The sequence below is a fragment of the Myxocyprinus asiaticus genome, chromosome 8 (assembly GCF_019703515.2).
Source record: "Myxocyprinus asiaticus isolate MX2 ecotype Aquarium Trade chromosome 8, UBuf_Myxa_2, whole genome shotgun sequence".
NCBI lineage: Eukaryota > Metazoa > Chordata > Actinopteri > Cypriniformes > Catostomidae > Myxocyprinus > Myxocyprinus asiaticus.
Genome location: NC_059351.1, coordinates 36814655 through 36828032, shown reverse-complemented (window position 1 = coordinate 36828032; position 13378 = coordinate 36814655). Strand labels below are relative to the sequence as shown.

General features: G+C 37.0%; 1 protein-coding gene across 2 annotated transcripts in view; it reads left to right on the top strand.

Moving 5' to 3' along the window:
- The window catches only part of LOC127445456 (glycine receptor subunit alpha-3-like), an 86891-nt gene that overhangs the window by 45856 nt on the left and 27657 nt on the right, over positions 1 to 13378 (top strand). For both annotated transcript variants that reach the window (XM_051705547.1, XM_051705546.1), the window contains exons 4-5: positions 8386 to 8609; positions 10225 to 10307. In XM_051705547.1, coding sequence (XP_051561507.1) covers positions 8386 to 8609; positions 10225 to 10307 — 307 coding nt within the window. The remainder of the gene's footprint in view (positions 1 to 8385; positions 8610 to 10224; positions 10308 to 13378) is intronic.

Here is a 13378-nt window from a genome sequence, read left to right as displayed (position 1 = left end):
GCATCTAATAGATTGAACTGGATAGGCTAACAAAAACAAACCGTGTCACCTACGTCATCATCATGTCTTGCGTGTCTCCTGACACACCTAAAATTCGAATGCACGGTTTTTGCATTCGAATGTGCAAATTTGTTTTAAATTCGACGAATATTCGAAATTCGAATTTTAATTTGACAGCCCTAGTTCTCCTTGACCTGACCATGGGTATCATACAATTACCGACTTTGTAAGTGGCTGCATATAAAAACTGGTAATCACACCCTAAACGGCTGAGGATCCATAGAGACAAGTTGATCCGATAACAAACTCATGTAGAAACACAAACCGTCCCGTTCTAGAAGACAGCATATACTCTTAAAGAAGTTTTACACCATCGAAAACATTTTAGTTGGCCAATATCACTCATAGTGTTTGAATAGTCTGGTCTCAGGAACATTACGTGACCATAGCAGCATTTCTGCTAAACGAAATGATGTGCTTTATTACACATTTCACTGCAGTTTCCCAGTGAAATGTCCAGTGAGGGGAGACTAAAGCGAGTGAAATTATGTCATAATCACACAAGTTTAAGGCAAATGTTAGATAGAGGTCTTATGAGTAAAACATACCTCCCTATCCTAAAACTTTAACCTAAACTTAACCAGTAGTATCCTAAATGAAACCCTTTATCCTTGCCCTTAACCAACACATACACCCTCCTAAAAGCAAATTAAAAATGACACGGAAAGAACATTTTCTGAAACAACCAGATCATTTTGTGTCGCTTCTGTGACACTTTCATCTCACATGTCAACTTGTGTGCTTGGCTGGGCTCGAATTTTGATTTCCTGAGTCCAAAGTCAAACACTCTTTGAGGTGAGCACATTGGAATTCATGTGTAAATGTAGGTGGGTCTGTAATACAATGCATAGTTTTTCAAATGGTACAGTTAAGGTGTAAAGTTTCGATATCATATCATAGCAGTGTGTGAGTAATAGAGCACAAACAAGTATTTATAAAGTAATTTTCAGCCGCTGTACTCATGATTTGTGTGAAAGTGAATAAAACGCACAGCTGTTGTAGCACCTCTAATGTTAATTAAACGTAGAATGCAGCACGTAAAACTTAGTTTGCAAAAATGTAGTTATACATGTATTAACCTTCATGACTAGGTTGTGTTTGTAAATGGAGATGGCTTAGATTCAAAGCTTCAAATCAAATGTCAATGTTTCACATTAGTTTAAAACACATGTTAACTTCAAATTAATTTAAAACACATTGTTAATATGTATTTTAAATAATTTATTTCACTGAATTGTATCAAAACTCTGACCATGTTCTCTCAATTACAGTCTTAAGTGCAGCTGATACACAATACACATTTCGGTACAATCTACCTTGAAGAGAGTTCTCATGTGCAGTAGTAAACAATATCCCCCGACTTATTGTCCCTGGCTACCCATGTAAAGGCATTTTCTCTGGATAGGCTTCCCCATATGTCACATGGATTATAGCTACCCTTCTTAGATTCCATACCCTGAACATCTGGCTCATCGAGATTGCCTCTCCTCAGCATTGGGGCCATGAGGTAATCCTAACATCCAGGAACAAGGAGTGTTCCATTAACTGAACAGGATTCTGGACAGACCTTATAGTTCCCATCCATATGGGGGAAAGCTGATGAACAGCCCACTTCATAATGATAACGTACCACCATTCACATTTCTTCATTAATAAAAAAAGCAGAGGATGCCCTGTTGAAAAGACCAGCATTGCTGGCCACTGTCATACAGTGTGTTTTGGACACTGACCATGCATGAACATCATGAACATATGTCATCCAGAAATATATTCAAAAAAACCTGGTAATGTTTGATTGTAGTTGTTTTCTGATTTACTATCCTTATAATCTACACTCTTAAAAGTAAAGGTTCCAAAAAGGGTGTTTCACAGCACTACTTCATGTCATCAGTGGTTTATTGTCTAATTATGATGTTATGAATGTCTAAGCTAACATACTGTAGTTGTTGTTGTTTTATAAACAACATCTTAAGGGGTTTATTGTTGAACAGATTTCCATATTGACTGCGATTACCCTTTGGCCTTTTAGAATCATGCCACATCTGCCTGTCCATGTGCTGGACATATTAAAGTTATTAAAAGCTTAGCAGCCCAGCTAAGTACAGTAACTAATGACAAAAAATGGTTTAAAAACATAATCGATCACAGGTCTGGGAGAAGGGACTGTAGCGTGCCATCTCAGGATTATTAGCTGCTTTACATGACAGGGTCATTTGCTCATGTTTTGCATTTAATCAACATAAAACTAATAGATTTTATCCTTCTCCACATCAATGAGTGGTTTTTCATATCTGAAGATTTTTGCTTGAAACTGCTCATTTTGAGTTTTGCTGACAACATTTAGGTTTACAGTTGCCAACAGTTATGCTGACAACATGCAAGTTCAGTGTTTCAGTAGCGACTGCCAATGTAACGAGTGCAATGTCTGAGCTATCTGTCCATAACAGCAGTAGCAGAACTTTCACATGCTTGTATGGAGATGTGATTTATCGCTGGGTTGCTGGCATGGGTGCAAATTCCCGCTTTATGCCAATGAGTCCCGCTTGAGCAGGCAATCACATGGCAGATGTTTGGAGATTGCCATGGAGCTACTGAAGGCCCGCAGTGGGTTGAGTGATCGCAGATGTGCTGCACAGGTCCTGTTGGACGCCTCCACACTGACAGCAAAAAAACAAATATGCAGAGGACAAAATCAGTCTCAGAGATGATGACAAAGCTGGTACGAGATTGACAAAGCAGCAATGTGACATCTATAATGAAAGTAAGCCGTGCATCATCAGCTGATATGTTCGCCTCTTGTGTGATCTTTAATCTGTGTGCGTCAGCTATGTTTCTGTCAGCAAACCACTGTGGTTTTTAGATGGTCTGTGAAGTGGAGAAGAACACTGATGCTTTGACGTTTCTACTTCTGTCTGCTAATCACCACACTGCTTCTTCCATCTTGAAACATTTCAGACTGATTTCACCAGAAAATTGGCAACATAAGGTTGAATGTTTTGTCTGGTAAAATCTGTCTATGCTTTTTGAATTTGAGAACTGATTGATCTCGACAATCTGTCCGTGGGTAGACGTATTATAACAGCTTTTTTAAGGACTTGTGTAAGTATACATGCATCAGACGGACACTTTTGTAGCATCACACGTAGTTGTGTTTGCATCATAAACAGCGTTTTTAGGTTAAATGTAGTTTGAAACTTAGAAACCTGTGCATTCAGAATTGCAAGAACATGTATTCATGTTGTGCTGTCTGCTGCCAGTAAGTGTGGTTTGTTGTCTGTGCAACTGCGCATTGCCTGTTCAGCTGGAGTAGTGCTTACTGTCCTCTGCTGACTAAGCCTCGTAAAAACATGAAGGTGACCATTCCTTATTATGGTCCCTGGTCATGATTAATTGTTGTTGTTTTTTTTTTATGCATTATTTTTTTTAGGCAGATGCTATTTGCACCTTGGTGCAAATAATGATATATGCTATTTACACACCAGTGCAAACAGTAGCAGATATTAATTGCACCCCACCCTGGTTCAAATAATGGTAAACACTAATTGCACCCTGGTGTAAATATTGTCAGATACAATTTGCACCCATATTTTAATACTAACACACAGTATGGGCATAACTGCAGTGTGTTTATGGTGTTTATTAAGAGTCCCACAGACACACTACATTAACCCCTACCCCTAAATCTAACCTTAACTGTACCTTAGAAAAAATAACCTTGGTTTTACTACAGTAACCATGGTTTCACCATGGTATTTTTAGTAAATTTACAGTAACCACAAAATTAACAATGGTTACAATATTACTATATTACTGTACTAACACCATAGTTAATTGCATTAAAACTATGGTTTCTACCAAAAAAAACATGGTTACTATAATATTAGTAATACAGTGATGCAATCTACACACAATTGTTGCCGAGCCGTGGGAACGAGTGCGATCGAGAGACCCTGCCTCTGGATCAAACCCTTCTCTGCACTCCTCGACATCCACCGTGACCAAATCACTACGATCAAATCAACAATGATATTCATTTTTGTCTATTATTTTAAGTAGTATTAAAGGAAACATTAAGAGTGGAAACAGGACATCGGGTGGGAAAAAGAGTGCGACAAAATACAGATTCGAACTGCGGTCGCTATGACAACAGTACACATTCACACCGTCTTCACACCCCACACCACAGCAGCAACACCTATTGTTTAGTTTGTCATATATTTCTGTGGTTCCACCAGACTATTGGGGTGCAAATAGCTGCACTGTGTGGTAGATGCTATTTACGCCAGGGTGCAAATAGACACTCTGTATTTTTTATCAGATTAATCGCACTGAAAGCCCAATTATTACATTAATATACAATACATAAACCAAACCCTAAACCTAACCCTATCCATGACAGTACTGAGACCAAAGCAATATTCTTTCACTTACTTCTGTGCAAATGTAATATCTCACTAGCCCAAGATCAAAAGGGATGTGATGTCAAAAGTGTGGTGGTGTATGGTGGCGCTTGTCCGGAATTCAACACACTGTGTCTGACTTTGGGTGGAAAATTTTTGGCAACTAACACACTTATTTCCTGTGTGATCATCATTTGCCAGGCTGCTGACAAGTGAGAGATCTGACACAGATGAGGTTTACTAAGTCACTAACTGTGTCCATTCTCCCCAGAGGAACTACATGTGCAGAGTTTAAACACTTAGTTGGGAGTTTTTCAACCACATTGAACCACTCATTCTCATGCACTCAGACACACAGACTTTCAAATGAAGATCTTTTAGTGATTTAGAAAGACATAGATACAATATTAAAACTGCCTGGTTCTTTGTCCGGCTTGCTGCCTTTCAAAATGAATCACCCACGCACTGTCACCTTCCATTCATTATTAGTGTTAGTTTATCTCAGTCGCTTTCAGGCACATTCAGGCTGACTATACATATTGTTTTCTATATTCTTATTTTTTAAACAGAGAAACACTTATGTCAAAAATTTGAAGTATCTCCCCAGATTTAGTTTTTCATTTAGTTATTTCAGCTTTTATTAGTTTCACATCATCAGAAATCTGTCTTCAAGCTTATTGTTGAGGTTTTACTTTATTACTTATACTGTATGCAATAAAAATTATGGCATATATAAAATTGAATTATATCATATTATATTGATTTAGATTTTCCCCTCAGAACTCAGTCATGTAGGAAAATGAAATGGCATTTAATAATATGTCTTCAAGTCAGGTTGACAGAAGAAAGGAGAAAAACAAGCTTGCAATCCCCAATGTGGCACATACGTACATAATGCTAATATATTCTGACATTGTTCACATATTGAAAAAAGAACCATTGCATCCTTACATAAACATTTTGCTTTCTTGGCTGCCATGTGTTTCACGGCAAACAATGCAAGCTCTCTCTTGCAAAAAGTGGAAATAAAAGTATACAGCAGTCCAGAACTGATCTAATTAATAAGCAAGATTATTGAGTTTCTTCAAGCCATTAGATTGGAGACTTTTTGGAGGTGTAAACATGGCTTATGTTGTGTTTATTATCAAAAAAGCTTTTAAATATTACAGTACCTGATATGAGCTAAATGATCTGTCACAAGCTCATACTGATGAAATACATTACAACAAGGAGGTCTATAATACCAGAAGAGATGTATCTGTTTGCATTCCAATTCATCTCAATGGAAGCTGTATGTCTGCCGAATTCATCCTTGCATGCTACCATATTTGTCATGGGCACATTTTTAAGCTAAAAGTGACTAAACACTTTTCATCCTGACAGCGCTGATTTGCTATATACAGGGTTGGTAGCATTACTTTTTAAATGTATTCCACTACAGATTACAGAATAAATGCTGTAAAATGTCATTTGTATCATATTCCGTTAGATTACTCAAAGTCAGTAACGTATTCTAAATACTTTGGATTACTTCTTCAACACTGGTAGATTTTTTCACTTGTTTTGACTATAAAAACTCTGCCAGTACAGTACGACAAAATACACATGTTAAAAATACATTCTCTGAAAAACCTAAATATCTTATGCAGTATTGTTTCTAAAACAAGATAAATCAAATTGATCTTATCTATTTTTAGATATTTTTACAGGAAAACAGTACAAAAAATTATTATCAAGAATATGATTTTTGCCCTAATATCAAAGGTCTTACTAGGAAAAAGTAATTATGATCCTACGTGAATTTTCTTGATAAAAAAATATGATCGTGCCTGGTAACGTGCATGTAAAATGGCTAGATATAGCATTTTAGCTTAGCGTAAAGCTGACAGTTTACACAAGGTTTATTTCTATTTCTTCTGCTCCAAACTTCTCTGTCTGTTCGTATGAATGTAACACATCATAAGAAAGTGTTTCACTGCTGTTCAAATGCACTTTGGATCGCATCATTTATATGTATAAATGTTTTCCATCTGAAAGCACTAAATATTAAATGAAACAAATGACAATAAAATGCAAAGTAATCTCTTCAGTAATCAAAATACTTTATGAATGTAACTGTATTCTAAATACCAATGATTTAAATTGTAACTGTAGTGGAACACAATTATTTATATTTTGTATTTTAAATACATATTCCCGTTACATGTGTTTCGTTATCTATATCTATCTATCTATCTATATATATATATATATATATACAGAAGTCCATTACATGCTTTTTAGAGCCCACAGAAAAAGTCTATTTTTTCTTAATATAATTAAATATTTGCAATTTAGTTGTTGCCTGCAAGAGTTTTATTTCATCAGAACACACAGCTACTTTTAATGGACCATCAAAAGTGATATGCATGCTAAATAGTGTAGTTACAGCATCTACCAGTAGGGGCTAATTGCCCCTGTTAACCATCCAAACCTGGGGGCTGTTCGATTCCAGAAATTCTGGAGTCTATTCCGAAGATGGAATCGATTCCAAGAGTCGATTCCATTCAAAAAGGTAAAGTTAAATATCATAATAAACAGCTCATTTTAAACATATTTTGCACTATCTGTGATAGAATGAATGGCGTTTACTATTTATAGGTCTATTCTAGTATTAAATTTGGTCCTAGATGCACATCCCAACGTGCAACACTTCAATCAGGATACATTTGAGGGTACTTCATTGAAATTGCCTGTTACCACCCATTAGTTGATCCTGTTATAAAGAGGTTTATATTAGTATCCACTACCTTTTGTACACCAAATAAAAATGTCTAAACATACACTTTAGTTTTATTTAAAAATTGTACTTGTTTATTTAATATAATATTACAATATTCATAATGCACATTTAAAATTTGGGTGTTGAATTTGATTTCATAGAATAATTTTAATGTAAAATTGTTTAAAAAGAATGAAAAACAAATATGCAAAAAAAATAAATAAATAAAAATAATATATATGCATATATAGGCTTACTGTAATAATATTGAGAATGAATAGGAAGAGTTAGACTCTTGCTTTTATGAGTGCAGTTCATTCATCATTTAAACTTTAAACTACCGATATATTGATGTGAACCTGGAAGCTAACTCACTGTTACTTGATCCTCCTCTGCCATCTCCTGGTTGCAGACAGGTGTTGTAACATCGGTGAAACTGTTAATATACAACACTTTTCCAACACAAATTTGGCATTTTATTGGATTATTAGTTTTATCCAAAGTAAAATACTGGTAGACTACAGTATAGGTCTGGAAAGCAGCTGTCCGATGTGTTGAAGGGCTTGTGCGATTGCGTCATACAGATTTAAACAAACGGAGCACATTTTATGGCTGACGAACTGCAAAAGATTCAGAATCAGGTTGATGATTGTTAAGCTGAAGTTATTTTATAATCCATTTGTGAATTGAATTAGTGCTGTTAAGGATTCTGGAATGTGTAGTAGTTCAGTGGTCATGAAAATTAACATATCAGTCCATTTCCCTTGGAGCGATTCCAAGCTTTAGAGTTGATTCTCGATTCCCAATGCCTCGGAATCGATTCTATTTGGAATCCATTCCCAGCCCTACCAAACCTTGACCCCTTGAACTGCACATCTAATTGTCAGTGGGAAATCGCCATATATAATTTATTTAAAGTGAATACCGTAATGAAAGAAACCAGTACAAATGCAAGTGCTGCGCTAAATGTTTATGAATCTCAGACAGCATGTTACTGTACCATGAATCTAAGTAATGATGCTCATTTCCATATAACTTGCAGTGGTTGTACATGAAAATACCCATTATGTTTATTTAGAACTGGCAGAGAGGCATGTTTTACCTCTCCTGTGTGCTGTTTGCCTTGAGTCTTGACTGATGTAAAGCTTTTCACTTTTCTCACAGGATTACAGAGTGAACATTTTCCTCCGGCAGCAGTGGAACGACCCACGGTTAGCTTACAGCGAGTATCCGGATGACTCTCTGGACCTTGATCCCTCTATGTTAGACTCCATTTGGAAGCCTGATTTGTTCTTTGCCAACGAGAAGGGGGCGCACTTCCATGAGGTCACCACAGACAACAAGCTCTTGAGAATATTCAAAAATGGAAATGTCCTCTATTCAATCAGGTGAGATTCTTTAGAACCAGCATATGAGAATGTCTACAATCGGTGTTGGGACGTAACTAACTAAAAGAAGTTAATTTTTCAACATTTTTCAGTAGTGTGACAATAGTTCAGCTGTTTTCAGAACAGTGTAGCTTTTCTAAAAACAAGCTACTTTTGCCACAAGTAGTGGTAGGGCAACAATATGCTACATCACTGTTTAAATGTTAGCTACCTGTAATACACATACGGACTGATCACACTGTGTATTCAGCATCAGGAGGCTGAAAGATCTGCTAATGAAATCGGTCTGTGCTTACCAAAATTCGAAACCATTGGATGAAACTGGATGTGTTGTTGAGGTGAAATATCCACAGGATGGCACCAAAAGTGAGTTGTATTTATAGTTGTGAATGGCGTAACACAGTCAACACAAATACTTTTTTTAGGTGGTTTTCACACTGGGTACGTTTGCTGCAGACCCCTGGTGTGCATATGATGGAGAAAACAACGTGGGTCGCTATATTTGTTTGTTTGTTTTTTCTATTAATTTGGTGTCATTATGCACACCAGAGTGAACGACACTTGTTCCTCTGTGTGTCACATGCCACAATTCAACAGATACGCATGTCCTGAAGAAGGGGACTATATCTGATGCTCAAAACTGTCTGTTTTGAGGAGACAGATGGTTGCAAGCAATGTATTTGCAGCATTGCTTATGTTACCCTGCCACTCATGGTGGACGTGTGTCATCATGCTTAAATCGTTAAATTATGCTTAAATGCAGAAGTACCTGAGTAGGCTACATGTTGCTTTCTTACGCATGCAAACAGTTCCATTGCAACCGAGCTCAGACCACTTCCTACAGGTAGTATCGAGTTTGGTAGCACATCATACTCCTAAGGTAGAGAAGGTAAATGCTTTTCCAATAGAGTAGCCTGATTTTAATTTTTGATTTTTTTTAAATATATGAGTAATTACACTACACTTTCTAAGTAGCTTCCCCAACACTGGTAATGAATGCTTGAATCATATAATTTAATTTATCTTTGAACTAAAATGTAACTAACCCTTCCATAATTGGTCAATGCCAGGCTAAACAATACAGTGTCAATAAACATCAATCAATGCAGTTCATAAAAAGCCATAGGAAGACAATATCACTGCAGCAGCATGAGGGCATATGGGAAGTTAATAGTGAAGAGTAAATTATGTGTGGCTTTGAGGAGAGATGACGGAAGGCTGCGCAGATGTGAGACGACAGAGGATTCACTCTGACTGAAGTCCACGTGGTGCCCTGAGGGAAAAGGAGTGTAATTAAAACATGGCCAATCTGCGGCTGTCAGACTCGTCTCTCCTCTGCTTTAGTGGCCTCGTTCAGAAATCCCACCGCTCATGCAGCTTTAGATACTCACAGCTATTCCTCTTTGATTCCCTTCTTTGTCTGAGCCGTGGATTTGAGCATAACAAATTCAGAGGATGTACATGGAATTTCATTTACATTTGTGCACATTTAAATGATATGCTTGGGCAATGAATACATTACCATAATAATAAAAGACATATTAGAAACAAGAAAGTGTTTTTAACCAGATGTGTGTGCGATTCCTAAAATCTGCCATTTTCATTACATTTTTAGATTGACTCTGACGCTCTCGTGTCCGATGGATCTGAAGAATTTCCCCATGGATGTGCAGACGTGCATAATGCAGCTGGAGAGTTGTGAGTAATCTCGTATGACCTCCTCTTATCAAGAGCTTGTTACATAACTCCCCCCACCCCTCTTTCAGATTTGTGTGGAACACAGACAGTGTTTCTGATTTAATAATATAACTTCTGCCGGTAGCCAGGATGAGGTCAACAACAGATTTGATGTGAAGCTTGTTTGGCATGTGTGTTCACCTGATAGGGTTGTGTTAAATTTTGTCATGGGTGGGCAGTACCCTGCAGACATCCCTTCCCTGTTGACTTTAAATCATCATGTAGAAGTTAATATCTTAAATGTGAACTGCATTTTTTAAGAGCAATTATTCAGTGCCCCCAAAAAGTGCTTGATTACTTATGCATGTAATGTATGAATGTCATTGCATTAGATAACAAAATATCAAACCAAGTGGAATCTGCAAGCAAGTGATGCTTTTCTCAGAACTAACTTCACATTACTTAGTTAAATTTTTAATTACTTTTATCGATCTGAGCCCATGTTTACTCATCAGAGACGCCTGTGTGATCATTAGAGGTAGACTTCATACATCCACTAAAAGAGGACTTGGGACGAGTTGGATAAATTTATTTGGAAAATTGGCCAATAAAGTGAACTTAGTTCTGATAAAATGTCTAGCATCATTTATTTGCAGATTTTACTTGGTTTGTTATGTTATCTAATGCAATCACATTCATACATTGTTAAGTATCCAGATACTTTTTGGGCCCTGTGTACAGCAAGCAGTTTACCCATCAGCTCAAGAGCAGAGTGCCTTAAAGATTAGTGAAGCAAGTGGTCAAAGTGTTCAGTAAACCATTCCAAGAGATTTCTGTTTACATGCAAACAAGTAACTAACTCAATCTCCTCCATAATGACTGCTCTCTGTTGGGGTTGAGGCTTTTAACGGAAGCCCCCATGTCATGAAAAATCTGTCTTCATTGCTATATTTTTCAGAATGGCCATGTTCATGTCAGTAAAGGAGTGTTTGATTAGTCCTGATAATATGATATGAGCAGACCATCCCCTACACAAAGATTATCCCTGTCTGTCTGGAATAGAATAGAATAGAATAGAATAGAATAGAACAGATTAATTATCAGCTTCCATCTCCTTCATCATTCCTCAAAGAAGCAGCAACAGACTGAGCTATATGAAGAAACAGAGTTCCCTTCCAATTATATCCACCATTTCAACATCATATCATTCACTTCTCTGTGCAGATGCAGTTGCAGCCCTGGGGATATTGTGCTGGTGAAGTGCTTAATGCTTTGTGATATGATTTGTCTTCATTTCTGAGCCTAGCACCTTTTTATTATGCACTGCAGTTAGCATGCTTTATGCATCAATGGACCATAGTTCAAAGATGCAACAATTTCCAAGTCTTGAAAAAAAAAAAAAAAACTGCTTGTATAAAAAGTAAACTGTCAATCTAAAATAGAAGTCAATCTTATGAAGTAGTGTGAAGGAAACAAAAATATGCATTAAACAGACTCCCAATAGAGCAAAATATATTCCAATCAAAAAGTCTCTAAAGCTCTAAAGTCTGCTGATGTGTGTTTAAAGTGTTTTTTATAATAACAATTTACATTGAAATATTTTGTCATATTCTAGTTTTGTGCATCAAATAGTCTTTTGGCCTTACTTTAAATACAACCATTCAACTGAAATCTGTACAGTTATCTTAGGGGGTATTTGCACTTGGTCACTTCATGCGTTTTTGCTGATCGAATAGCTATCCAACATGGAAAGACCAAGTGTAAATGCCCTCTAAGACGGATTCGAGACTGATATAAATCCACCTCTGGAGGTGGTTTGAGACACATTCCAAACAGAACTTGGTCAAGTGTAAATGCATCTGGCGGTTCAAGCCACATATGTAAACTTCACTCCACCCAGACATTGCCACATCAGCAAAGGGAAAATGCAAAATACAACCAAAATAACCAAGTATTTGCATAGGACTCGCATCTCACAATAAATAATAACAAATTAAGAAAGGGATGCACACTGTAAGAAAGACAGAACTTTTTTTTTTCAATTATTTAATGCAGATCACTGACAAAACTGAAACTAAACACTAAAACTAAACAACGTGTGCAGATGATGCGCATGATGTATCTAACCAAATAATAAATCATATCTTTTAAATTTGCTGCCCAGCATTAGCATAATCATGGAAGTGAACTCCATTTTATTTGCATATTGCATTGCAACTGAAGATCGGATTGTATATCAGTTTGGTGGAGACACTTTGATGTGGCCAAGTTTAAATGGAATGTGCTTATTTAATCAGATAGCAATCCGATCAGTAAAAACACATGAATTGGCGAAGTGTAAATACCACCTTAGGCCTCGTCCACAGTAATCCATTTTCGCTTGAAAACACATACAGTTTGCTACTCTTGTGTCTCTCATCCACACTGGAATGGTGTTTTCCTCCACTGAAAATAGACTTCAAAAATAAAAAATAAGAAACTGATGGAGGTTTCAAACTTGAATGGATGATTGTGTATGTGGCCTTGAACTAGACTAGAGTGGTTTTGGTAATGAATTTTTTTTTTTTTTAAACAGGTTTCCATCATTAAATGGCAATACTGATAACACTATTTAAAGGTGATGTGTGTATTTTTTTAAGTATTAATATACTTTCTTCTATTTCAGCTTAAATGCATTGACAAATATAAGCCATTCAGAGGTTGTTTTGTCTGAAAATTACAAACACTGTGAATATGGCAAAATATTGTTCCCTATCTGTCACTCACTCGACGTTTGTGTCGATGTAGTGACACTAGGGGTCACTCTTGGGAGCCCGAGACACCTCTGGTCTTTGATAAAAGGCCAATGAAAATTGGCGAGTGGTATTTGCATGCCACTCCCCCGAACATACGGGTATAAAAGGAGCTGGTATGCAACCACTCATTCAGATTTTCTCTTCGGAGCCGAACGGTCATGCTCGCTGAGCTGAATACTACTGTTCATTCACCTGCTGGATCTGACGGCGCATTTCAGCGGCTTCTCCCCCCTCTGCACTGGTGCACTGCAGAGAACGCCCCTGGGCGCTTCGGCAGAAAAACTAGAGAGTATATTT